A 27,014-nucleotide genomic window follows, 5' to 3' on the forward strand; every position below is an offset into this window, starting at 1 on the left:
TCCTGAGTGATGGTGGTTCTATATTTCAGTTGTAATTTTGGTGTGGTTGTGTGAAGAGGTGAGCCATATCTCCCTTATGCCACTGTCTTGATCAGAAGTTCCTTTTCTTTTAAACCAATCCTTCACTTACACATGTCCATCTGCATCATTATGTGGAGTGTCCTGATTTTTCTTTTCAAAAGATACCCTCACCTTCCAAATTTTCCTTAAGAAAACCTCAGTCCCCTCTGCATCTTCACTGACCTGCATTTAGCCCAGACCGTCCCGTGCAGACTACACTTGACTGCCTCCAAACTTCTTTTTTCCTGCCCCACCTACTTTGTCAAGGGTTGTCCAGGAAACTCTTACATTGAGTAGGAAAGTGAATACACAACCAAAACACAAGGTTAAAAGCAACAATGGCTTATATTGAAGTGTTAGAGAATGCTAGGGAGTTTGGAGAAAGAAACAGTACTTCTAGCTGTTCAGAGGAGCGAGGAAGAAAGATCGGGGGTGGCATCTGAAGGCAATGACATTTGGCTGGGCCTTGAAGAATGGTTAGGATTTGGGTAAGTGGGAGTGCAAGGACGCTGAGCCTCAAGAGCCAGGACTGGTGCAGGAATGGGACAGAGAGAAAGAGGGTGGAGACTAATATGAGTAAAGATCAATGGGTAGTTTTAATACAGACCAGCTTTGAACTATTTTGGAGGTGTTAAGAGTGAAGATCTATTGAACACTCTGGGGACCCAGGGTGTTCAATGTCCACTTGAAGTAAGTGAATTTGGGGTGGGGAGTGCCCACTTGAGATGAGCATTCAGGGGGAGTGGAAAACGCACTTGAGGGCATCCCCACCATGTTCCAACCCAATATTACCTCCCTGCTCCATCCTCATTGTATTTGCAGAGATAGTTTTGATAGCTGCCCCACGCCCAAAAGGCCAGGGTTTTATCTATTTACTGTCAAGCTCCAGATACCTAGGGATGTGGTGGGTGCTCTGAGGACTTGTCATTCTGCCACAGCTGTGACTTTGAAGAGTACTTGGCTAGTGGAAGACAGCTATCCGGGGAGGCAGTAACTGAGGTCCTTCTGTGTTCAGCAAGAGGAAGAGTAACAGCAGCAAATAGTTTTCACCCTACTTGAGCACAAGTGCAATGACAGGTTGAGAAGAAAAACTGGATGCCAGGGGGAACCCAGATCTCCTTTGAAGGCTCTCCCTTCCCCAGCACAGCATCTTCTGGGGCAGGTTGGGGTTGTCCCTGGTCCAGACTCCCCTACCCAATGCTCTTTCCCTCACTGGAGGCAAGTTTTTGTTTTGGTGGTTCACTAGTGAGGCTTTGGAATCTGACAGACCTGGGTTGGAATGTGGGCTTGCTCATTCATTCATTCGTCTAGGACCAAACTATATAATTGGAGGGGGGCCCATGCAAAATGAAAATGTGAAGCTCTGCATTAAAAAATTATTAGGAATTTCAGGACAGTAACAGCAGAACATTAAACCAAATGTAGCATGTGACTGCACAGGTCACACACCCAGGAAGCCAGCCCTCAGCTGCAGTGGACAAGACTGCTGCGGGCCCTGGTCCTGGGAGTTTTAACTTTAAGTGCTGGGAGGCAGATAACAACCAAGCAAACATATAGTAACAATAGTACTAGTGTTGTCTGTGTATGAAGTCATACACTAAATGAACAAAATAGTTTCAGGTGTGATAAGTGCCAGAGAGAGATCAAGTTGGGGTACTGGGTCCACCACGACTGGGCTGGGAGTGGGGTCTGGGTAGCCTAGAGGGGCTTGTGTTTAAGAGAGATCTGAGTCACCTAAGGGGCAAGGGTGGCTTTCAGGCAGAGGGGAAGCCAGTGTTGGGTGGGTGGGTTTAATTGCTTCAAGCTTCAGTTCTTCATCTTAAGATGGAATCATAGTGATAAATTAACACTGAGTATTTGCTGTGTGCCAGGCACTGTTCTAAATGCCTTATGCACATTGACTCATTTAGTCCTCACAGTGGCTCTCTGAGATAAGTACCACTACTATCCCCATTTTACAGAAATGGAAACTGAGGCACAGAGATGATAAGGATTTACCAAGGTTACCTGCTCGTAAGTGGTAGAGCCTGGACTTGATCCCCAGCTGACTGGCTTCAGAGTCCGTGCTTTTGCCTATTTGATGCATCTTCTGGCCTTGAAGTGTTATGGTTGTGAACTGTGTGCATGATGTGTTTCTGTACATGTTGGAGTTTCCTGAGAGGCTCTACAGTCCTCTCTGGCTTGTTATACCTAGCCTCCCTATTCCCTGTGCCCCTGTGCCTCTGGGTGGTTGGAGCCAGAGTCTGTGCTCACTGGCTTGGGGGTCACCCAGTGCCATTCTGGGCACATTAATAGGCATTGCTTGGGATGTGGCTTGGCCAGTGCCATTCCCCAAGGTGTTGATGACCATCTTACCTCCCACCTGCCAGCTGTCACTCATTCTACACCAAATGAAGATTGCAGCAGCCCTCACAGCTGCTTGAAAACCCCACCAGGGCCTCACCCCTGAGCCATTTGGGATGGGTATTTGGGCTTTCTGGAGCTCTTTGCAGATCACTCTTTGTAGAATCTTTATGTAAAGGAGGCACTGTTAGGGGGAGGAGGAAGGAGGAAGAGTGGCTTCAGTTTTTCAGTTTCAGTGACCCCAGTAATTGAGATGCTGAATTGCACATTTAAATTGCTTGAAAGTAAAAATATTGTTTTGAAATGCTGGTGTTAATAATGCAAACATTAAAAAGGAATTAAATACTTAGCAGTATTGTAGGGCAAGGTTGCCTCATTTTTCTTCTTTTAACTTACCCAGAGGAAATGATTGGCTGCAATACCCATGCATTACCATAAAAAGTGGGTCTGGACCTGCGTCATAGCTGTCGGTCATATGATGCCCCCTGTAAAGGTGACTGCTAGCTTAGCTGGAGGTGAGCTCTTTTTCAAGACACGCAAGTGTTTGAGGTGTGTCAGGATAGGCCTCAGGGGTCCTGTACTGCACCCTAATGTTCCAGAGCCCCTCAGCTCTGTTGACACACCTTGTCATCTGACTCATGGACCTGCCTCCCTCCCTTCACTCTGCTCTCTGGTCATGTCACCCCAGGGAAGCCTCTGTGGCCCCTGGCCCACAGCTAAAGTAGCAGCCCCACCACTCCTGGTTCCCTTTTGCCTCACAGTGCTAGCCACTGTTTGACAACAGACCCTGGCCCATGGTAGTCTCTAACTAAAAGAATTGGAAGAGAACATCAGAATATAAAGCCAGGTCTCCTCACCCATTTGTCCCCCGCCCACATCCCTGTCCCTATAAGATACTCATCTTTGAAGTAGTGAAGATGAGGATCAAGCAGGAGTGGGTAGGGTAGACTTCTGGGTTTTGTTCTTGCATGTCAAACTTCACGTCCCATTTCAGGGCAGTTTAGTGACGGAAGGGAGAAGTTCTGAGCAATGCATAATGAGAAGGATCCAGCCTGGCTGCAGGTCAGCCTACTTGGCTGGTGCTCCATTTGGTATTGTCCGTCCCTCCCTCTCCTCTAATTCTTGGTACCCGTGCCATCATTTTAGTTTTTCCTTCATCTTGTGTTTTATGTTTTTTGGCCACATAGGATGCAGATTTAAATAAAAAGTCAGAAATTTAGATCATTTTGAAGAGCTGCAGATGCGTGGTCTTGCCTTGCCATTTGTTTTATTAGACTGCTTCCTGCCCTTTCCAGCATGGTCTAAATTTAAATTTAAGGCTCCATGCAGCTGGGAAGAGTGATGGGGCTGCCAGGGTGCTGCACAGAGGCCCAGGGCTTCCTGATGATATTGCAGTATGGAGAAGCTATAATAACATTCTGTTCTTCAATCGCACAGGGGACACCAGAGGGATAGAGGTGGGGCTGAGTGACTGTGTCCCAGGCTGCAGCCTGCCCTTGTCTCCCCCTGCAGTGGGGAGATCAGGAGTAGGCCGCTCTTCAACATCACCTGTCTTAAGGACCAAATTACAGTTCCTATGGGACAGGTAAGGAAACTGAGGTAGGGGACGTGCTGTTGATCTACCGGCACTCTGGGCACACTCGATGTATGAAGACGTGACTGGAGGAAGGATCTAGATCAGAACCTGCAGCTCTGGCACTGCCAGGCCCCTGCTGTTGCCTCATGCTCCCCACTTGCTCTTTTCGTCTCTGTTTCTCCCTTCTTAAGTTAGGTATCACTTTAACATGAGGGTTATGGATATAGAGGTTATACTAGAAGCTGGGTTCTCATCAAACCCACTTCTTCCTAGGCACACAAATAAATTTAGCCCCTTGGCTTCCAGGTAAGGTCATATGACTAGTTCTCGCCCATGGGATGTAGGTGTGCCTTCTCCATGCTGTCATCTAATTTTACGCCTGTGGTTGAAGATGGTGGTGTCACGAAAAGGAAGGAGCTTGGATCCCTGTGACTGTGTAGAGTAGAGGCTCTCTGCCAGCTACATTGGATTGCAATGTTAAGCTGATGATATTTGGGGATTATTTGTTATAACAGTTAGCCTACCCTGATATCTGTGTGATTTTCAGTTGAAAAAGAAGAGACCTCTCCAGTCTGAGTAAGGAAGGCCAGCCAGAAGGCTCTTAATGGTGTTACAGGCATGAGGGAGCTGTAAACGTGGAAGGTTCTAAGGTTCTTTCTGTTCTCATGTTCTGGGGTTTCTCCATTGCCATCTTACTGTCTCTTGGTGCCCTGTAGCTCAACCTTCTATGGCCAACACAGACCACATGCTTGAACAGAATGTTGGATTCCCCTTCCATGCTTATAAATCCTTTTCCTGGACCATTTGCCTTTCTTTATCACTTTTCAGACTTGACTCTCTTTTAAGGCACCACTCAAAAACCACTTCTATGATCACTCCATGTGCCAGTGAGCCTCCAGGTAGCACTCAGCATAGCTGAGCAAACAGCCCCTACACCCTGGGGAAGCACCCATGATACTATTTTCATATGAGGGTCTTTACTCTCACATTAAGTCATGAGGTGCTTAAGGGAAAACATCTTTTTTTAAAAAAAAGATTTTATTTATTTATTTTTAGACAGAGGGGAGGGAGGGAGAAGGAGAGGGGGTGAAACATCAGTGTGAAAAAGACATTAATTGGTTGCCTCTTGTGGACTGAACCCACAACCTAGGCATGTGCCCTGACTGGGAATTGAATCAGTGACCTTTCGTTTTGCAGGATGACACCCAACCAACTGAGCCACGCCAGCCAGGGTAAGCAAAACATCTTGATCTTTGCACTTCCTTGTTTCCTACACAGGCCCTAGCTGTATGTACCAGGCACTCAGAAAATATTTGTTGGATGGGTGAAAAGGAAAAACAGATTAATGAAATCATAAATGAATGAGCTCCTTGACTAGATTTTTAAGTGTCTCCACCCATTAGGTTCACTCCATTTTTCTACTCTTCATTTCTACTACCCCCAACCACAAAAATCCCATGCTGAATGGGTTGGTCTGTCCATAGACTCATAAATATGCCAGACTTTTCTGTCCCTTCACTCCCCACCCCTACCAATCCCCCAGCCCCTTCCCCACCCCTGTCGCCCTTCAGGGTCCAGATGAAGTCTAACCTCCTCCAACAGTTTCTGTGACAACTCTGCTCTCAGCAAACACCTTCAACTTTAAATTTTAGGGTTTCTCATCTGTACCACACAGATCCATCCTCTGTGCACTGAAGACTGTCTTGTGTACTTGTTATCAGTTCATGTGTGTGATTCTTATTTCTTCAACTACAATCCAAGCTCCCAAGAGCTGGATCTTCCACAGTGCTGAGCAAAGAGATCAGCAGGAAATAGCTGTTCTACCCAAGGACACTTGCTGATGGCGGGATATCTGGGATTTCTCATCCCTTTTGTCATTTTTAAGTAAAGTCAGATTGGAGGTCAAATACATGCACACCAATTGTCTCTTCTTTCTGTATCTTTCTGTTGTTCCCCCTCTGTCCTGATTTGCAATAATTGGGTGGGCTGCTAATGGTGGTGGAATCAGAAGCTAAGCCAGGGAACTTTGGACTTGGTTGATGTGGGACCAGGTTCTCAAGCAAGAAAGTGGCGCAAGCCCTGGCTGCTGTGCCTCAGTAGATTGAGCACCAGCCTGAAAACTGAAAGGTTGCCGGTTTGATTCCTAGTCCAGGCACATGCCTGGGTTGTGGGCCAGGTCCCCATTGGGGGCATGTGAGAGGCAACCGAATCTCTTACACATTGATGTTTCTCTTCCTCTCTTTCTCCCTCCCTTTCCCCTTCTCTAAAAGTAAAAAGAAGAAGAAGAAGAAACAAACAAACAAACTCAGAAAAAGCAATATTTAGGGCTCCATTTTGTTTTTGGCAAATACTTATTTTTCAACTGACTCCCTTTTGCCACCCAGCAGTCTTTGACTTAGCTCTCCCACCAGGGGCACAGAGCATGCAAATTAATTGTGTTGTTACCTTGGCCAAACATTATTAGGGAAGTTAACTTGCTTTGAAATCCATATAATGTATTGCAAAATTAAACAAAAGTTTTTTGTTATCCAGGTAACTCTTTCCAATAGTGTGGATTTTGGAAAGTTGATGGTTTAGCCATGGGAATCCAGAAATTGTATAAGGCTCAAATGAAAGGACTACTGACTTCTCAGGTCTGGTGCCTGCCTTGTAGATACATGCAAATATTTTATTTGCCACCATTCCCCACTGGGTTCCCTGAAGAATTGCAGGAAATTGGTGCACTGTTCTTACTGTATTCTCTACTCACCCATCAATTGGAGCTACTGTACAGCATGATGTGCAGAATAAATAAACAGAAAGGGTAATAAGGCACACCAAATAATCACTGTTGACCTCAGCAATTTTATTAACAAATTTATTTCCCTAATTGGGTAACGTATCTCAGTGCTTAACTCAAGGGCATTGTAATAGGTTTCCGCACTGTAGAACAAGGAATTAATTAGAACCATTTGCTCTTTGTTCCATACTTACTCTTGTCTCCTGGTCTTGTAAACATTGCACCTGGTTTCCTCAGTCCTCCAGGCTCCTTCCTCACTTCTGAGCCCCCCCACCCCCCAATAAATAAATAGAAAACTGAGAGTGTAGTTTAACATCAGTGGCTCCTCCTCATGCACATTCCACCTCCACTGGAAATTGCATTTCATGGTTAGATTCAGAGCCTTTTCGAGGTCAGGTTCTGGCAGAATCATTGCTTCAGCAGGTACATGGAAGTCTGTAAAGAGACCTTTCTCTCCACGGGCAAAAATTGAGAACCTGGGGTATTGGTTTGCCAGTGCTGTGTCTGGGATTGTCCTTGCTCTCTCCGAACCTGGGTACAAAGCTGGTGAGATGATAGGTCTGTCCTACTTCATCCTGTCCCACCTACAGTGCCTCTTAGGGAGGTAAGTGCCATTCATTACCCCTATCTTCCCTGCCCTGGGAGCAGGCAGTTCTCTTCAACTTTTCAAGTAAGGTTTTTTGCCTTACAGCTAGGAAGGACTGCAGCATGACAGCAAGAAAGCATTTTTAAATGCAAACACTGCAGGGTCTCACTGTAATGCTGCCTCTGACTCATGCACCCCTGCAATCTGCTCCAAGGTGCTGTCCTTTCACACTGACTGTCCAGTCTGCAGTGGCCAGCATTAGCACAAGATGCCAGGTTGTGTGAATTATCTCCAGAGCTGATTTCTTTAGCAGCTGTTAACATAGCTTGCCATGGATAGTGATGGCCTTTGGATATAGATGTGGTTATTACAAAGACATCTAAAGGGTGTCTAGACTACCCTCACTATCAGTGGGTCCCTTTTAAGATTTGTACTGCAGAAAAATCTGGATGGGCCCAATAAGTCTCATTCTCACTCCTGTATATCCTGCAGGATCTGGATGAGGTTTTCCAGGCCAAAAATATAGCCTGGATCTGGTCCGTCATAGGTGGTATGCTCATTCCGGGAGCCCTTGTATGTTGTGTGAGCAAAGTCGATCATCCGGATGTCAACCTTGGGGAAACCTCTGGGAGAGCTGCCGTGCGCAGTCTGAGGAGCCTCCTGAGAATGCAGTCCACTTGGGGCTCTTTCCAGTGGCTCCTGCCCGTCGTAGATGATGAGGAGGGAGCTGGAGTAGAAGCGGTATGAAGTCTGGCTCCTGATGACCAAGAGGAGGGCCCGGAGCTGGTGCTGGATGGGCCCCAGCAGCTCTGTCCGAAGGCGGGTGCCGTCGTGCAGGAACTGATAGAGGGCTTGTCTGAACCCCTCAACTGAGAGTTTTCTCCCATAGTACTTGTCTTTGCAGAGAAAGTGCTTCTTATCCTTTTGATAAACCTTACATTAAGGAGAGGAAAGAGAAAATGCAAAGAATTACAAACAAAAACCTGGGGCAGTTGCAGAGACACAAGCTAACATATTTATAGACAGTTGCAGGGATGCAGGATAAGAAGGGCTGAAACAAACAGACAATGTGCTTCCAACCGTGCACTATTTAGTTTTGCATCTAACATGCTTTCTGTGTGAGCCTCTAATAAGAGTCCGAGGTCCAAAGAACCCTCACCCTACAGAGGTGACCCTCCCCCCATGCAGAAAAGGACTGGATCTCCTTTCTTGTGAATTTCCAATGTCAACCTCCAAACCATGACTTAAATCCTGGCTTCCGGCCTCTCTTCAAATATTAGCAAAACCCAAGCTGGAAAGCTTTAATAGGAATCTGAAATCACAGCCAATGGCCTTAGAAAGCCAATTAGATGAAATTTTCCCCAACAAAGTTTATAAAGTCCTTTCTCTGCAGATTCTAAGGAAACAATAACAGCCTTTGGGGTACAATGGGGTGAATCTTTTGAAGATAAAGGATAGGCTAGATCAAGTGTGGGTAGGGTTTGGGGGCAGCCGTGCAGCTGAGGGGAGCCTGGCTAGAGGAGGGTGGTTCATAGCGGCTCTGTGGAGCTTGGTGGCTCCTCTCCTTGGTACCACCTCTTCTCCCCTCCCCTTTCCTGTCACATCTTGACCACCAGAGGGAGCAGATGGAAGAGAGATACTGATGGGGGATTGTGGCAGCCACCCCCCCTCCCCCATTTCATTCAGATGGCACAGGCTGCTGCAGTGGCTGAACTGAGGCCACCATCTGGCATGGCTAGAGAATGACTTAGCATGCCCCTGCCTGGCACACCTGGGAAGGGCTGCAGCACCTGGCCAGGACAGTGTCTTGGGCCTGTCCTGCCTTCAGATTACCTGGTATGTTTACAGAAAACCAGTGATAGATATGATAGACTTGGTGCTGCCTTTGGAGAGTTAGAGATCAACCGCTAAATTAACCATCATAAATACATGACAGGCATCACTTTCCAAATAAATCAGATCAATTTCAGAAGGTTTGAGGTCCAGAGAGAGATTCCATTTACACCACAAATCATCACACACCATTCTCTTGAGAACTGCATTCCAAGCCTTTCAAGGGACATCTGTGCAACAAATTTATAGACTCAACTTGCAGCTTCAAGGGGTGGCAGTTTCAATTAAGGAAAGCTATAACATTTACCAACGAATCAGTGTCTGGTTTTACTTTGAGTAGCTAGGCTATGAGAGAGAGTTTATTTCCTCCTGCTCTGCAGCCTCTGCCATGAGCCACATAAGAGCAGCAAAAATGAAGCGAGGAGTCTGGGCAATAAAAATTTAACTGTTCATTTGCTTGGGTTTAGCAGGTTATAACCTTCCCACTTTGTTAACCAGAACAGGTAGAAAGAAGCAGAAGAGATAGAGTAAGAAGAGAGAATGGCTAATAATGCAGAGACAGACTGCCTTATAGCGTTGGAGAAGGAAGTTCATCTTTATCACTCAGAGAAAGGGGGTTGTCAGAGAGCACAGAGAAGCTCTCCTGAGTTCTTTGCCCAGCCCTTGCTCACATGCTGTCATCAGAGTTCTGCTGTCAACATGGGAAGGTCACGTGGCTGCTGTGGAAACTTTCAATTGCCAAAGACCCTGAGAGCAATTGAAAAAATGGTGGAATTTTGACACCACTATCCTGAAAGGTGCTCTTTAAAAGACCCAGCATGTCATAGACCAGAATGTGCATTTCCTTGGGGGAAGAGGGGTACCTAGCTGCCTCCTCTGATGCTCCCCCAAAGCGAGGAGCTCTGCAGGGGGCAATGGTGTCTGGATGGGAGGCATCCTGCCCCACAGTGGACGTGCCGAGATGCAGGGTGGGCCCTCTGCCACCCACCTGCATGCCGCAGACACGTACACCCAGGCAGGCTGAGGTGCTCTGTGCACACTTCGTCATCTGGCGGGCCGCCTTCTCCTCAGATGCATCGTCCCCGTGCTGCCGGGTCCCCATCTTCAGGTCCAAGACACAGGGATGCTTGTACTGTGACACGACATTTTCCAGCAAGAGGAACCCTGGTCACTCTAAGTTAAGGAAGAGTCTGAGGACATTAGATTGCAGCCTCACCAGAGGCGGGCAGCACCCCCCAGAAGCTGGCTGGAGATTCCCTGCCCTGAGTGCTGTTCTTGCATTCCAGACAAGCCCACCTCACCAGTAAGAATTCCAGGTGGTAGCTTTGCAGCTGCTTTATTAAGTCCTTTTATTTAGAGGGAGTTTACGAGCATGCAAGCTGCTTTTCCTTTTTGCTCTGAGGTTGAAATGTATTATTTTTTAAATTGTTTTTTAATTACAGTTGTCTCCATTTCCCCCCCATTACTCTCCCCTGCCCTACCCATCACCCACCTCCCACATTCAGTCTCTCCCAACCCCCACCCATTCCCCATGAGGTTGAAATTTAAATGCAGATCTGAAATCCCTGGCAGGCCTTGCTCAGTTTAGATTTTATAGCAGAAAATCATAAGGCTAAAACCTCTAGTCACTAAATGGGCCTATACCTTTTGGGAAAAGTGGGTTGATGCTAGCTTTGGAGATGAGTTGCAGGAATATTAATTTCAGTGGAGTAATTATCCTGCAAAAGCTTCTTAGGGATTAGGATTGCAGATGTGTCTTAGTAAATACTGTGAGAACAGCCGCCCTTTGCAGGAAGGAGCCAGTGGTGATGAAGGGACATTTCAAACCTGAATTTGCTCCCTGAGAACATGACAGCCTAAGGGGGAAGGGAACTACCTCCCCTGGGGTCTACCAGTGGGCACTTCCCTAAGGGAGTGCCCCTCCCTCCCTCCCCAGCAGCTCGGTGGGAAGACTCCTGTGGGGTGAATTTGGAGGGATAGAAGCATGGCACTCAGTATTCCTATCCTCCCACAGAGGCCCAGCCCCTGTGGTAGAGAGACAGCAGTGGCCCCCTAGGGGCAGTGTGTTCAGTTTCATTCCCAGTCTGGCTCTCCCATAATCTCTGAGTTCTCTTTTGGAGAAAACTGATTTCTTCTATGTCCTAAGTTTGAGGGCTCCTGCCTCCAACTCTCCTTCACTCCCCCCTCACTTGACCCTCCCGCTCCCATCCCTGCCCCTGCCCCGAATAGGTGAATCCCTGCCCTTGGGACTATGTGGTGGAGAAGCTGGCAAGGATACGGTGCCGCTTGTTCTCTGGGTACTCGGTGCAGAGGCGGGTCAGGTGGGCCTGATGGCAGTGCAGACCCCATGGGTTAAAGCTCCTCTTCTCAGCCTGGTTCTCTTTAGCATCTTCCACCAAGGAGGACACGTGGGTGCTGAGGTGGAACTCGGACCTCAGGTGCCCAGTGGCCGGGCTGCAGGTGAGGGAAGCACAAGACAGTCAGGGCAGCCAGTCCACAGGTCTGGGACGAGGGGCCCTTTTCTATGACTGACTGCATTCTCCTGAGCTGAACTCTGACACAGACTGTCCCTGGCTACTCTCTAGGACACTGCAGGGCCTCAGAATGCCCTTCCTGCCCATCAGTCCCTAGCACCAGGTCTGGCCACACTGTAGCCCTCCTGCAGGGACTCTACAGTCACATTAACTCATTAGAACATGTCACCCCCTCGGAGGAGTAAGGTAGTTTAAAGTCACTTGTCAGTGATCTGGATTATTATTATCCCACTATTGAGGCCCTACACTGTGGGTGCAACAACCCCACAGGGAATCGGAAGTTGGGGGTTAGTTTATTACCCTTGAGACCCCAAAGTGCCATAGGGGGTGGGAATCCTTGCGTCCTTAGTACCTCTCTCCTGTCCTCTGCGTCTCAGCTTCCCCATCTGTGAAGTGGAGATAATGGGCACCCACTTCCTGATGCTGAGCCAAGAGACTTAATTAGATCTGTGCTCCTTGGGGAAGGGAGGTACTTTCATTGTATTAGCTCCCTTTTGTTTTCCCATAGATGTTAAAAAAATCCCCAGGGATCCTTCTCATCGGAGAAAGGTGAGCTGATGTTATCAGAATTTTTTGGAGACCTCTCCAGGGACCTTGGTGCCCCGAACCACCTGCGCCTCCGAGCCCCACTGAGTGTTGTGTTGACTTCTCATCCCTTCTCGACTGGTAAGGAAAGGTGATTTCTGAGAGACATTAGCCACACTTTTCCTTCATGTCAACTACTCTGGGGTTTCTGCTCTGCACATTTCCCCCCAAGACTTCATGGTCTCAGTGAAACAGGTATTTAATAAACAAATATGTGCTGAATGCCTGCTCTATATAGGGCTCTGCCACGTTCATCTGCATCTGAGATGAAGGCTTTGCATCCCTCCCTCTGGGAGTGGCATGAAGAGGATATATTCCTCTCTCTGTTCACATTAGTTATTCTAGACAGAACCTTCATCTGAATTTCTCATTTTCCCCGCTCTGGCCTTCACGGGGAGCCATTGGCCTTGGCCCCAGTGGGAGTAGTGCTGGTCCCTGCTAGGGATGAGCTCCAGTTTCTGTCATCCTGCCAAGTGGCCCTCACCTGTCCTTGAGGGAGTGTGCCAGCTCGGTGTGCTGCCACTGGGAGAGGGGACCTGCGCCACCACTGCTGCTCGTGGTCTGCTGGAGCTTCTGCCACATCGCCACCGCTGCTGACCCTGAGGGGATGTTTAAGGGCCCCTGGTTCTCCTTCAGTGGGTTGGCAACCAAGCTGAGATGGCCTAGGCTGTCTTTCCGGAGGTGAACTGTGATGGTACCTGTGGAACACATGAGGGAGGGCAAGGGGTGGAGATACCAGGTGGAATTTACCTGAGTGGATACGTTGCAATGGGTGACACCCTTCTGAAGTATAGTTTAATGGCAATGGTCAACCTTTCCTTTCCCCCAACTCCTCTCTCAAGGAAGCTGTGGGGACTGTCCTGGCTTAGCCTGAACCCGACCTGTTTCAGAATGAGCCCAGAGCTGTGGAGCCTGCAGAAGATAGCCTTGGGCTGATCTTGGCACAGCCTCTTCTTTATGGCACTTCTCTGCCCCTTCATGCTTTAACAAAGCCTGCCTGTACATTGTGTCCTCGCATTCCAGTTCCTTTGTGCACAGTCACACCTTCCCAGTCACACCACAGCTGCCCCAACTGGGTCAAGCTTGGGGCATCAGAACTGATCTACAAAGAGGGGTCCCCTCCCAGAGTAGCAGTTACGGAAGTGGGGGCCCATGCGTTCCTGCCCTTGTCTGCCTCCACTGTCATGCTTGCTCTCCCCTCCATTTGTCTCTATCTGACCAGCCTCTCCCAGAAAGCCTCCTCAAGACAGGCTGAAGGGGCTCAGGACTCCCGTCACGCCTGTGTCCACCCTCCCCAGCTCTGGCTTTGACAATGATGCTCGCTGTCTGCTTTGGTTAGACACACAGCACATGAAGACTATTGGCGGAATGTGGCTCTTTGACAAAAAAAAAGACTTGTGAGAATACTTCCAGGACCTCCTTCTCCACAGTAAAAGGGAAGAGTGCAAGGACACCCCATTGCACGTGCTACTTGGGCTCCTCCTCCAGGACGGCAGCCAGACCTGGTATCAGTCCTGGCACGTATATTCACTGCTCTGTGGCTGCTCCCTTTGTATTCCTTACTCGGGGTGCATGAGGAAGGCAGAGTCCAGGCCTTCCTCTCTGGGCTGGGCAGCCAGTGGGGACCCTGTCTCCCCAGAATCCTGGCGAAGAGGGAACAATCCTCCTGGCAGTAGCACAGGAGACCAGTTCACAAATATTCTTCGAGAACCAGGTTTCCGAGTGCTTGTGACTTCCCTCTTGCCCTGTCACTTCCACCGTCCCCTCACATTGGCCCTTCAGGCCTGGGGGGTGGGAGCTTTTCAGTGCTGCTGGTCCCTGGTGCCTCGGGTCCCCAGTTGTTTCCTCAACCCTTATGCTAACAGGTCCTTTAAAAAGAGCTCTTCAGTTGAACCTGTCTGCTGGGCCCCCAACTGAGAGGGTGGGTTGCATGTGATTCTGTCCTCCAAGATATTTATTTCCTTCCCTGGCCACTTGGTCACCTTCTCAGCATAAGTGGTAATTTCTGCTGAATAAGCTCTAAGGCAGCTGAGTTCCTCCCTGCATTCCGGCTGGCCCTCTGGGGCTGGTTGGTGCAGACACGCATTTTCGGCCCACTCTGTAATTCAGCAAGCTGCTGTTCAGAGCCATCTGTGCCTAGCTCAGCGGTCTCCCCAGGCCAGTCCTGTCATCTCAGATTCCCAGTGCCCTAATTTTGTAGCCTGAGAGTGACATTCAGTTTTCACCAGCTCCTAGAACTCTGCATTTCCTCAGCTCATGACAGGGACCTGTACCCTGTAAAGTAACAATGATACATCTACAATGCCGTGCCCGGGCCTGACATTTTTGGTTTATCTGAAGACCAGCGTGCATCCCCAAAGCAAGCCCATCGCAGCAGCCTGCTCATGAGAGCAGGGTTGGGGGCAGGCCAGGGAGGTGACTGCACAGTGATCGTCACCTCCATGACCTCCATGCCTAGTGGTGCGCCAGCACCGTGTGCTTTTCACTTGTTATCATTGTGCTGTAGCAGCCTGACTCTGGGCACTGGGATTTAGAGAGAACGAATACCATGCCCCAGGTCACACAGGTGTAGCGCTCTGAAAAGGCCACACCAGAACTAGATGTGGAAGAAGGAACAAGTTGTGACATGGAGCTGAGGACTTCATAGGGAGACCGTGTATTGTCACACTGTGTTTACCCACGTGTGTATGAGAACACTTTTGCTGTGTCCTCAGTTGTGTTTGTTTTGGTCATTCTGTTCTGTGGAGCAAACACAGAAGCTGTGACCCCACCATCCTGCGGGGGCCATCAGTGCAGGAGCTGGGAGCCCAGGAAGCCCACGGACGTGGGGTTTATATTGCCAGCCCTATTTCCTGGGGGGTGAGGGCAGGGTCACTGTGCTTGTTCTAGGCAGGGGCACTGACCTGGAAACCACCTCAGGGCTCCAGGCCCACCTTCCCTGTGTGAGAAGGGGAGACCTCAGTGGCCTCCGCGATCGTCCTTGGGCTGCTCAGGACCCCCTGGCTTTCTGGGTCCTTCTGCATCTCGTAAAGTCCAAGTTACTGTCTGATGGCCCCAGGCCTTTCCCACTCCTGAGGCTGTGGTGATGGCCATGCCAGAAACCACACTTGTAGGGAGCCTGGGTCTGAGAGGCAAGAAATGTGATCTTCACCCACTTTTCCAGGCTCTAGCTCTTGTCTAATCTCCTCCATTTTGAGTGTTTAAATAATTGGAGGTGAGTGGAGGTACAGAAAACCCAAAACCAATAAAATCCAAAAGTCATTTCTTTTTCTCATATGTCATAGCTACACAGTCAGGCTCCATGTCCCTGCTTTCTTGCTCCATCTTCCTACACCTCTGACTGGCTCTGTCTCTGTTTATCTGTCTTTTCTCTCTCCCGAACACCCCTCTGTGGTTTAGCCCAGCCCTTCGGAAGCCTGGGATCCAGCACATATAGGGCCTTGCAAAGTCTCGAGCACCCCACCCAGTGGAATCCAGACTGCTAGGGACTTGGATTGTCCTTACCTGGCCTCCAGCTCACTGTGTGTGTCCAAGGGGACTAGGCCTCAGAGGCTCACGGGTTCCCAGAACCCCAATGCCCCTGCCTGTAGAGTGGGAGCCCCAGCTGCCTGCTCGCCAGCCCTCCCAGGCACCTTGACCTGCCACTGTGCCAGCTAGGCAGACACGAGCACTTACTGCCACGATTGACACACCCAGAACATCTCAGCAATTTTAGCTTGGCCGAGCAGCTTCCTTAGCCTCTGAATATTCTGTTATGTGCTTATTTTTAAGCTCATGAGAGTGTTTATCTGTTGCTGTCTGTAATATGCATTTGGCTCCTCCATTAACCCATTAGACCTAGGAGCATATCCTTACTCACCCAAAGCCAACAGGCAGGCAGACTGGGAGGCAGAGGGGTATAGCCCAAGATGCTGCCATACCTGAGCAGCCCAGCAGAAAGTCCAGGTGAACTCCTGGCTCAGGGAGGTTGCCCTTGGGAATGATATCACTGCCCAGCACCCCCTGAGGCCATCCCAGTGCTGGGCAGTGACAGGGAGAGAGAAGTGTGCACCCTGGCGTGCAGTGACCACTTCAGATACAGCTCTGGAGCTGTTCCCATGCGGAGAAAAAGGGAGACCCCTGTGTCAGCCTTGTAGGCATTCGAGTGCTCCTGACCTGAGTTCTCCAGCTCAGTGGCCCTTCCGCACTGGCCTAGATGACCCCCTGGGCACTGGCATCCAAGGAGTCCACCTCCAGTATGAGTAGCTGGTGGAGCCAAAAGCCACACTTGGGACTCAGAGCTGGGAGCTTTGAATTCTAGCTCTGCCCCTCACTGGCTGTGTGCCCTGACAAGTTAGGTAACCTCTCTCTGCCTCAGTTTCCTTACCTGTGAAATGGGGATAATAATAGTCCCCATCTCAGAGGGCTGTGGCACCTGCAAACTACTTACAGGCATTTGGGCAGTGAGGGAGGTCTAAGGGTTAGGTGATGTTACTTTTCTTACCATGTGAGACCAGGTGGCTGCACAGCCTGAGGGCCCTTCAAGGGTCTCTTTCCCACTAAAACCTGACCTCAGCTTCCTGCCCCAAGCATCTGAGAGTGAGTGTCCTGCCCTGGTGTCTGATATTCCAGTGTCTCTGTAGACTTGTATTCCTTAGTGGGCCTGCACTGTGGCTAGCGAGTGGATGCGTTTCTGCGTCATTGGAACCTCATGTTTGGAGGTCAACCGAGCCCAGGGACTCTGCCTCACCCTCACCCTCAGCAGGACTACATGGTCTCACCTGGGGGTATCTGCAGTACCCTGATGCAGTTTGTAAACACCACCTCCTGAGTGAAGTCCAAGGTAGAGACTGAAGCATTCCCCATGGCCAGTGATGTGTGTAGCTATGAGCCTCAGTTCAAATTAATCTTAGCAGATCCCTGAGGTGGTTGGTTCTGGGGATGGGCCCATCCTGAAGGGGGAAGTAGGGCAGAGGAAGGGTCTAGACTGTAAGCCCGTGCCTGAGAGGGCCTGAGAGTGGTGCAGTCCTGCCCTGGTAGGAATGGGCACGTGCAGACAGGGTGTAGGGGAGCAGCAGGATCGGATCTGGGGACCGAGCAGCCTCCCTCACTTTCCTGCTTTGCCTGTGCCTGCCCTGGCAGTCTCTTAGCTCCAGAGCTGTGTCAGGGAAGCATGAAATGCCACAGGCAGGCGGCCACTCCACACAAGGACCTGCCACCCCTTTGCCAGGTTGAGATCAGTTTTGAAAGGACAGATACTAATTCCAGTGGGTACTCTGACAAGATGAGCAGTGACCCAGAAGCCATGGTCAGTACTGTCTGGGCCCCAGAGGGCCCCAGGGGAGTCCTGTCCAGGCTGCATTCCAGCTGTGCACCCCTGTCTTGGTGACTAATGCTCATCCATCCTGTCTCAGACTCTCGGGGGGGGGGCCCCAACAGGCCAGGACTGAAGAATGCCTCCTAGGGTTCAGGCCTTGACCCCATACCAGTGGTTCTTAATTTGGAACATGCTGAATACCGATTCCTGAGCCTTAAACCCAGGGATTCTGATTCCCAGGTCTAGGATGGGGCCTGGGAACCTGCATATAGGTACACACAAACACACACATTCACACACTCTCCAGTGAGTCTGGTAAAGTTGATCGGTCTCAGATCACACTGAGAAACGCTGATGTAGACAAGCTCCAGCCTTCCCAGTTATGTCAGTCATTGCAGTGCAAGTGCGTTTTTGACTGACTGCTTCAGGTGTTATCATTGCTTTCACTACAGATACTTGGGCAAGGAAGACAGAAGTCTTCCTTGCAGTCACAACATCTAAAATCCTTTAGAGGAGGTCTTTGAACACCCATGCCACTGTAGGCTTGTGCCTGAGCCATGCCCTGAGCCCTGCAGACCACACCCATAGAAGGCTGGGCGTGGACAGAACAGCTCAGAGGCCCTGACTGGAGGCCCGGAATAGGTGGCCTCCCCACAGCCTTCTTCCTCCAGAACCCCCCTTGAGCTCAGATCAGGATGCACACTGTTTCATGCCCGATTTCCCCAGGTCCCCCTGCAAGGCAGCCGATGCCTCTGGCTGTGCCCCTGGGTGAGACAGCAGGAATTCTGGTTTCCTAAACCTGGTGTGGCCCAGCTCTTCTGTGTCATGTCCTAGGCCCGAGGCTCCTACCACCCACCGGAGTCTCTAGCATGAGGTAAAGGAAACCTCCGCTTGTCCTGTGGTTACCAGCCGTGGCCACAGGACCCAGCCATGTGCTCCTAAAGCACAGGCCAGGATGCCCCATTTTATTCCGTTCTTATTTCCTCGAAGCTGGGTGGCTTGAGCTAATTTGGAAGGACTCCAAATGCTATTATACTCCAGACCTGGGGACGTGAAGAGTTCAGAGAAACTAGGACAGCAAAGGCCAGCTGGGCTGCAGGAGAGGGGCATGTCTCCATGGCAACCGCCACACATACCACAGTGCTTAAGGAAGCAGTGGGTGCGTGCAGATGAGCCTGGCCTTATGTGGCAGCCTGGGTCACACCTGCCCCCTGGACACTCACCTTTGTACTGTGGGGTGAACCGCTTCATGGCCAGTGGCAGGGATTCATAGAACCTCTGCTCCTGGGACACGAGGGGCTTGCACACCGTGTCTTCATCATACTTCATCACACTCAGGTGTCCCCCAACCTGGTGCAGGAAGGGCTCCAGTTGCACACCCATCCTGGTGTCCCCACCTTCCACACTGTTCTGCACAACCATGGCCTGAGGTAGACAAGTAGCAGCTCCAGGGCAGAGGCAGAGCTGTCAGAGGTCCTCAAGTTTCTCTTTGTTGTTTGTCGTTGTTATAGCATAATTTTCTTCCCAGCTGTGGGCTCTCAGCAGGGACCCTGGAAAGCAGAGGAGGGTGGAAATGATGTGAGCGAGGCAGTGGTGGCAGCAGTGCTCAGACACACCCATGGTCCCCAGCCCCCAGGCTCGGGGAGCTAAATCAGACAGTAAACAGGCATGGATCACTGCTGCAGTGTCTGTTACAAGAAACTACTAACAGTGGTTGCCTCCAGGGAGCAGGGCTGAAAGGAAGACTTCTCTAAGTAGAGTTTTGTACCTTTTGCATTTAAATATTCAAACACTGCTTTAAAAATCAAACAATACACACAAATATAGGCTTCCAGGGTGGGGGGTTGTGTCCCAAATTCTCATGTCATGTTGTCTGCCTGCCTTGGGGAACCTGGATTCCAGGCCCAAGAAGAGAGCAGTCTTTGCCGTTGGGTCGCTCAGCAGCTAGTAGGGGTTGGGGTACAAGAGTGCTTCCCTTCTGTATAGCATAGCTGTGTACCACTGATTCTCATCACAGCTGTGTGACCTTGGGGAGCTCCTGAACCTCTTTGGCCTTAGCGTTCCCATCTGTGGAATGAGACAATAAGGGTGCCTGCCTTGTGGAGTTAAGGACAGAATTGAGGTAAAGCCTGTGAAAAGGTTAGCCCAGGGCCCAGAGCTGAGTGCTCAATAAATGTGACTAATCGTGATCATTTCTGGCATTATTGCCCTGGTGGGTCACACTTTCCCACCTGGGTTATGGGGAAGGCAGGCTTTCTTACCACCACCTTGCAAATGAGGAAAGCGAGGCCTGAAACGCCTTGCCTGGGGGCCGGTGGGGTCCAGGAGATCCCCGTCTCTGGGCCTCATCCCCCACCACCTGCTGTCACTCTTCCTCCCAAGGGCAAGCTTGCTGGACATCAGGCAAATGCTAGGACTCTGGGCTGGAAACCCAGCGCCTAAAGATGTCCTGACTTTGTGTCAGGAGAGTGCCGAAGAGACACTTTGAGAGAGGCTTTTCTGGCCATATCGTGTCTGAGAGGACATTCTCACAGCAGTGCTTGTCACTGCTGAGTTATTAATACTCTCCTCTGCTGGACTCCCGGTGGAGGATGTGACCAGGCTGGGCAGCACCAGACATGATGAACCCTCTATATGACCTTCAGTCCAGACCACGGACATAGTTGTCTGGCCCCAGGCACAGCAGTGCCTGTCAATTTGTTCAGGATCCTGGCTCAGAGAGGCTCCTGCCACCAGCCCAGACCTCCAGCACCAGGGGGCATTGAAATCCTCAGTCCAACTCATCCATTCTCCACCAGGCAGCCTCTCCCACTTTGCCTGCTTCTGCAGGCCACAGAGTGCTCTGCCCTTCAGGAAGGGGAAGGGGTTTTCCTCCTGGTTTGTGCATTTGCTTTGAGGGGTGCAGGGTATGGCTCCAGCTGCCTGTGTGGCTGGAGCCTGGCTGGGGAGGGTGGGGTTGCCGAGGCCCGGTGGTACAGGGCTGTGCCTGAAACCACAGCCCCAGCCTTTCCCAGCTCTGCTCCAAGACTGTGCAGAGGTGAGCCCTCCTGGGAGCCTGTTCTGGGTGCTGAGAAAAGAAGCTGGTGGGAGACATCTAGGTGGGGAGGGAAATCAGCAATTGGCCCAGGGATAAGTTGATGTTCCCAGTGCTTGGCAAATCCAGTCCTCCTTGCAAATTTGGTGAAGGCCAGAAGGAAGAAAGAAAAATCAAGGTGGCCCAACATGGCTCCTCTCCCTGGGTTCGCTTATATGCCATTGTTTGCCAGCTGACCTGTCCCTGGAGAAAGGGAGGCAGAGACTCTCCCGGTAACCAGAGGGACAGCCACGATGTAAACTTCATTTATATCCACTCCTGGAAGGAGCCTGGGCCCTGTCTCTCACACCAGCTCCCTGGGCCGGGCACAGAGCTGACTCAGCTCAGTGCGCCCTGCTCCCCGAGCACCCACGCAGTCCCAGCAGCAGCACGTGTCCCATGCTGGGCAGTCCACTGCCTTCCTCTCCCCATGCCTTCATCTCCCTAAGGAGCTCTGAGGACATGAATGTTGCCTCACAGTGGCAGCATAAGAAGGAATTAATAATAAATACTAACACATGTGGCACTTGCCACGTGCCAGGCAGTGTTCTAGGTGTTTTATATAGATGAACCCAGTAAGGCTTCCCACCTACTCTAGGATGTAGTGTTGTCAGTCCATTTTACAGATGAGGAAGATGCACAGAGAGGTTAAGTAACTTGCCTGTGTGCACCCAGCTAATGTGGGGAGAGCAGGGATTCGAACATTAGTCCCAGAGTGCTCTTGCCTGCCACATTGTGGGGAGCCTGAGGGCTCTTGTTTATCTACTTTGAGAGTCAGGAATTTGAGCCCCAAGGAAGCTGGGACAAGTCACTCACTGGCTGTGCTGGGACAGGACCCAGGTTTTCTTGTCCCCCAGCCCTGGTCTCTCCGACCCTAACAATAGTGAGCACATGCTCTGGGGCTCTGCACCTCAGAAACCATCAGGAGGGGTCAGTCCACGTAGAGCTGGGCGTGGTATTGACCACCTTGGGGCTTCTGGCTGGAGGTGTCAACCAGACCTGAGAGACACTGTCATTCCCATTCTCAGGAGCCCTGGCTGAACCTTCTCGGAGAGCACAGACTGAGCCAGGATGGCCCCGGGGCCTCCAAGACAGCCCACGGCATGAGACACAAACTTTCGCCTCTAGACTTGGGTGGGTTGGTAGCAATGGGAGGTCTGTTGTGTAGTCATCTGAACTTTTCAAAAAGCTGGGCTTGACAGGTCAAGAAACTGAGGCTCTTTCCTTAAAGGGTCATCTTAGAGGCTATATTAGGTGACATCTCCTCAGACTCTCCCTGCTCCTGGGCTGTGTGGCTGTGGTTCTGACAGTTTGCTGGGAAGGGGTGGGGGGAAGGCAGATGGGCAGGGACATCAGCACCAGAGCACCTGCCTGAGCTGGGCAGGTGGGCTTTGCTGCTGCTCGGGGAGGCATTCTGTGGCCTCGAGTTGGCACCGATGCCGACCTTGAGTTCCCAAGGAAGCTTGAGATTTCCCGTCTCTGTGCAGTCTCCCACTCCATGGGACAAAGCTAGGGAGCTCCATTCTTCTGTTCCTCCCTCAGAAGCCCTGCATAAGTAATTCAACCTCACAGACTTTTCTCGGCCCAGATCTTCCTTTTGCCACATGCAGGCACTTCTGTCACTGGCATGGACCTTGGCCTCTGGGTCCGTGTCTATTTCTTAACAGCACCGGGCAAGGAGACAGGAACCCGGCTCTGTTGCAGGTGTTCCCACCAGCTTGCCGAGGCCCCTGGGACACACCGAATAAGGACCCTGAGCTTGGTTTCCCACCCACTGCCTCAGGCTTGTCATGATACTTAGAAGACAAAAGACACAGCATTCCTTTGTGGAGGCCTCTTCCCAAGCATCTCCCCCACCAGGTTTGTCACTGCGTGGGTGATCCTCAAGACTGACTCAGCTTGGGTGCTGGGGAGGCAGGTGAGGTTCTTGCCTGAGGTAGGACCTCACGCCCCCTCTGACACACTTGCTGAATACCCTGGGCTCTCTTTATTGCTTCCAAGGGAGACAAATGTCCCTCTCTCCAGCCCATGCCCCCTCTCACAGTCCCACTGCCCAGATGCGGTAGTGCCCACTATCCGCCTTGTGTTCCTTCGGGAGGGACAAGAAGGAGTTAGGATGAGGGAGGGAAGTAAGAAGCGAGATGCCCCAGCCAGAGAGTTCAGCTTAAAGCCCCCTGTGCCCACGAAAGATGGACAGATGGCTCCAGGTTGGTGTCCTCCTGGCCTGTCACTGGGTCATGTCCTGAGTGACATAACTCTGGGCCTTACTCCAGGAGATTCAAGGGCTAATTTCTCTGGGGGCCCGGTCATTGAGCTGGCTGTTAAAAGAGTTCCTGGGCTGCCTGTGTCAGCAGAGCCTGCGAGGCCTGAGTGACAGCCAGTCTGCCACGGGGTCATAGGACACTCTGTGGTCTGAAAGGAGGGCCATGAGCAGCAGGCCTGCAGTTGTAGTTGGCTGCCAGCAGGGGACACATGACAACACCAAGGGTGCCAGGCACAATGACAGATGCCGCCGTCATGCTGAGGCGAGTGAGTGTGTCATGGCTGCACGACCGGCTTGGCACACCTTCCTTTCTGAGGGCCTGTGTGCACGCGACCCCTACCCACATGCTAGACCCGAGTCCATTGAACCTGCAGAACATTTTCTGGTTTCTGTTTCAAACTCGCCATTCCCATTTTAGGAAAGATGGCAGGCAAAACCACAAATCAAGCTTGTCAAGGTTTAAACTGGGACTAAATCAGCCATGGATTGTCTCTTATCAAAGCCTGTCAGCTCTGGGAACAACGTGGATGACTGTGGCCATTGTCAGGGCTCCTCACAAAAGCCTGGTTCCTGGTGTCCCTCACAGGAACATGGCCCCACTGTGCTTCCCTTGCACACAGAAGGTGAGTGCAGCCACACGATCTGCTCTGGCTGGCCTGGTGTGTGCGGGAGCGATGGGTCACTTCTGGTGGGAGCTCTTAAGAGCAAGCAGTTCCTACCTTCTTCTTCCCTGGCTGTGGTCACCCCGGAAGCACAGTGGCTCCCTGAGGGACTGCATGTTGGATATGTAGCATGACAGAGAACTCGGTCTCTGTCTTGCCTGGCCACTGAGATTTGGGGGTGGTTTGTTATGCAGCACAGCCTGGTCTGTCACCAGCTTACAGCCACATACCCAGTACAGGGTCCTTAGGTTGAAAGCAACCTCACTTGAGTGAGACACTCAGAGATTTCATTGCACAAAGACATCTGTACAATAATGGCCACTCCTGTTGAGCATCCACTGTGGACCACTGGCTTAGTTCCCACCTCCATTTTTCAAGAGAATCCTTTTCAGGCAGAGAAGAGTGAAGAGCTTTCCCAAGGTTCAGAGCTTGAGCACTGGAGCCAGGATTCTCTCAGGCTGCTGCTGGGTCTGCCCCACAGCACAATCTTCCTCTGGGTCTTGAGACCCATGTCAGACTCTCAGGCCAGGGTCCTGGGCCTCAGCCAGGCCGTGAGGGCGCCACAGCCAGGGGCAGCATGCTGCAGTGGCAGCTCAACCAGGTGCTGGGCAGGAGGTGGGTGCCAGTGCCCTGGGTGAAGGGTGTCCTCACAGGCTGCTGGAGACCTTACCCAGACCACACCACCACCAGCATTCTCTGCAGACTCCAAACATAACACCCACGGAACACAATCATTTCTCAAGTGTATGCAGACGCTTTGGTGGTTACTGAAAACAGATCCATTTAAAGGCATTACTTGTGTTCCTAGTAGTTTTTATCATCGTCTGTTTTCTCAATCAACAGATACTAAAAATATAATGAGTATCACAGGGAGATTCATAGGGAAAAATTGTGTCAAAAAATGGGTTCTAGTTGAAAAGGTGAGGAAAAATAGTGCTGTCACTGAGTTGGTGGTGGTATGAGGGGGCTGGCAGGGGGTGTGAGGGGGGAGGGGTGGCGGCCTGGCCTGGGGGACCCTGCGGAGGGCCTGCTTGGGGAGTGTGTGTGAGGGAGCCATGGGCAAGAGGGAGGGCAGCATGGGGAGGCAGAGGCAGGATGCTGCGTGGGCCTGGCCCAGGGTCATGCCCCCACACTGGGCTGGGGCCTCGGCATGAAGGGGACAGAGAGGGCACCTGGCCACACTGATTGGAGGTGACTGCCTGGTTACAGCTCACTGTAGGGAGGAGGGAGTCACCTGAGATCACTGGGGTGTGGAAGCCTTTGGGGCCACCTCCCAGTAAGTCTAGTGAGAGCAGGCATTCTGGGAAGGAGATAATCAAAAGAGGCCCGATACAAAACATGTCAGGCTGCAGACTGCAGATTCAAGGGCAGCATGGAGATGGCCTGCCCTCTCGCCTCTGAAGCTCTAACGTCCATTGGCAGGCCCTCGGGGCCACAGGCCTGGCACAAGTATCCTTCTATGTCTTTGCAAGGCCTGAGGGAGCATTGTTTCAATCTGTTAGAGAAGAAGGGACCAGAAACCATTTAAAGCCACTTAGGTCATTATGGGCAGGATTTTGGTGTTTCTCATGTGGTGGAGGGTTGTGTATCACCTGGGGCCATCCAGGCTGGGAAAACACAAGGTTATTTTCCGGAGGAAAAAAACCACATGTTAAAATCCATTCTAAAATGACTCAAGGTGTGTCCTGCGTCTGCATGGCCCCCAGCCCGGTGGGATCAATACTGAATGCTGGGGGACTGGACACACCACCTCCCAGCCGTGGCTGGGAGTGTCCATTTCCTGGGAAGACTCGAGCTCCAGAATCACAGAGCAATACTTCATATTCCTCAGTTGCAGCAACTTATTTAGAGGCTGATTTTATCCTTTGAGGGAAGATTTTTTCCCCTGTTCTTTTCTCTTAACATTTAAAATCTCCCAACGTTCCTCTGGCTTGAGGACCAAATGTGATTTTAATACAGTGATTATTAGTTTAGAAGCTATTTGACCACAGCCAAATGTCCTCAGCAGCAGCAGCAGTGTTCTGAGCGTGCTGTCAGGGCAGGAGACACGTGGGGCGGAGGTGACTCAGAAAGCCGAGCTGCTGGAAAGGCTGCTCAGTGGAGGGCAGAGGCTGGCAGGGATTCCAGCCTTCCCGGGCCCTGACGTATCCCGACCTCAGGACAGTGCCCTGGCGCCTCGGGCACCCTGGGCAAGACCAGTAACCATCCTACCAGCCCCTCCAAGGCACTCCCCTTGAGGCTGCAGCCAGGATCTTAGACATCGCCAAACCCAGACCCACACATGTCCCAACCTCAGACACCCTGCCCCACACCTTCCCCTTTCTCCGAGGAATATGACTAGTTACTTGCCTTGTGGAAGAGACTTATGAGCCAGGAATGGAAGGTCTGGCCCCTGGTTAGTATGGCAACTTTATGACTGCAAGAAGAAAAAGTTCTTTCAGGGTCAAAACAAAATAGTTGGATGGAGCAAGCATGTGGGTGAGTGTGTAAATGAGGGTGTGTGTGTGTGTGTGTGTGTGGTGTCATGGTTCTTGAGGCCACTGAGCAGAACTGGCCAACTGAAGAGGAAGGGTCTTCTGGAAGAATGGGAGTGAGCAAGCCAGTCTTTCCCCGGCAGAGGGCAGCAGCAGATGCACCCAGCCACCCAGGGGGCCAAAACCTACAGCCAGCAAGCACCTCCTGGCCTGGCACCTAGGGGATACACACTCCTGAGCCAGCATGGGTTTGCCAGGCCTGTCCTCGGCCCAGAGAGCGAAGGGTCCCTGCCTTTGCAGATGACTGATTTTGTCTCAGAAATTATCAAGATTGATCACCCCACGTTCCCTTCTGGCCACCCTCTGCTTTTTCTAAAGGTTGTCTCGCTGGGAAGCTTCTTGCCCTGGATGAGGCACATTCTGAGGAGTGTAGCGCCTGGCTAGATTCATGGGGGAGGGACCCCTAAACCTGGGACGGGGAGGGTGGTGAGGGTGGGGTGGGCTGAGGGTGCTGGAGACACATGTGAGCAGAGCAGATTGTGGTCTTCAGCACCTCCACCCAACAGGCCTCTCCTGGGCCAGGTGGGCCCAGGGGTGGAAGAGGAAGAGAAACTAGCATGAGGTAGGGGCTGCCAATGTGGTGCTGGTGTGGGCCGCCCTGCCCTCCCCACCTCTTGCTGCAGCCGCTGCCCTGAACACCCTTGTGCATCAGTGCTCACACTGTAAAGCTGATGCTCCTGTGGTGGCCAGTCAGCAAGGCAGCAACCACCAGGTTCCTGCCTGGGAGGGTCTGTTCCTGTGCCCTGCTCAGAGTGGGAGAAAGTAGGGGCAAGCTGCTGGCTGCCAGCTGGGCTCAGTCTGGCTTGCACCCCCCAGAGTGCCCTGAGGAGGAAGACCGGGAGGGTCCCAGGGGCCACAGGCACTTTGCAGGAGTTTCCCAGATCACTGAT

At 51.3% G+C, this 27,014-nt stretch overlaps 1 protein-coding gene and 1 long non-coding RNA gene across 2 annotated transcripts in view; one reads left to right on the forward strand and one right to left on the reverse strand.

The window, feature by feature from the left end:
- LOC118500167 lies at positions 1–7,773 on the forward strand. Its single transcript, XR_004902713.1, has 3 exons — positions 1–2,918; positions 5,177–5,211; positions 6,512–7,773. It is a non-coding gene; the product is annotated as an uncharacterized LOC118500167 (long non-coding RNA).
- The window catches only part of IP6K3 (inositol hexakisphosphate kinase 3), a 20,991-nt gene continuing 1,745 nt past the window's right edge, over positions 7,769–27,014 (reverse strand). Inside the window, exons 2-6 of the mRNA XM_028510896.2 lie at positions 18,816–19,142; positions 12,781–12,994; positions 11,456–11,631; positions 10,166–10,341; positions 7,769–8,277 (exon numbers count right to left, since the gene is read on the reverse strand). Of these exons, the coding sequence (XP_028366697.1) occupies positions 7,816–8,277; positions 10,166–10,341; positions 11,456–11,631; positions 12,781–12,994; positions 18,816–19,014 (1,227 nt within the window). The 5' untranslated portion in view covers positions 19,015–19,142 and the 3' untranslated portion in view covers positions 7,769–7,815. The remainder of the gene's footprint in view (positions 8,278–10,165; positions 10,342–11,455; positions 11,632–12,780; positions 12,995–18,815; positions 19,143–27,014) is intronic.

The sequence above is a fragment of the Phyllostomus discolor genome, chromosome 4 (genome assembly GCF_004126475.2).
Source record: "Phyllostomus discolor isolate MPI-MPIP mPhyDis1 chromosome 4, mPhyDis1.pri.v3, whole genome shotgun sequence".
NCBI classification, from domain to species: domain Eukaryota; kingdom Metazoa; phylum Chordata; class Mammalia; order Chiroptera; family Phyllostomidae; genus Phyllostomus; species Phyllostomus discolor.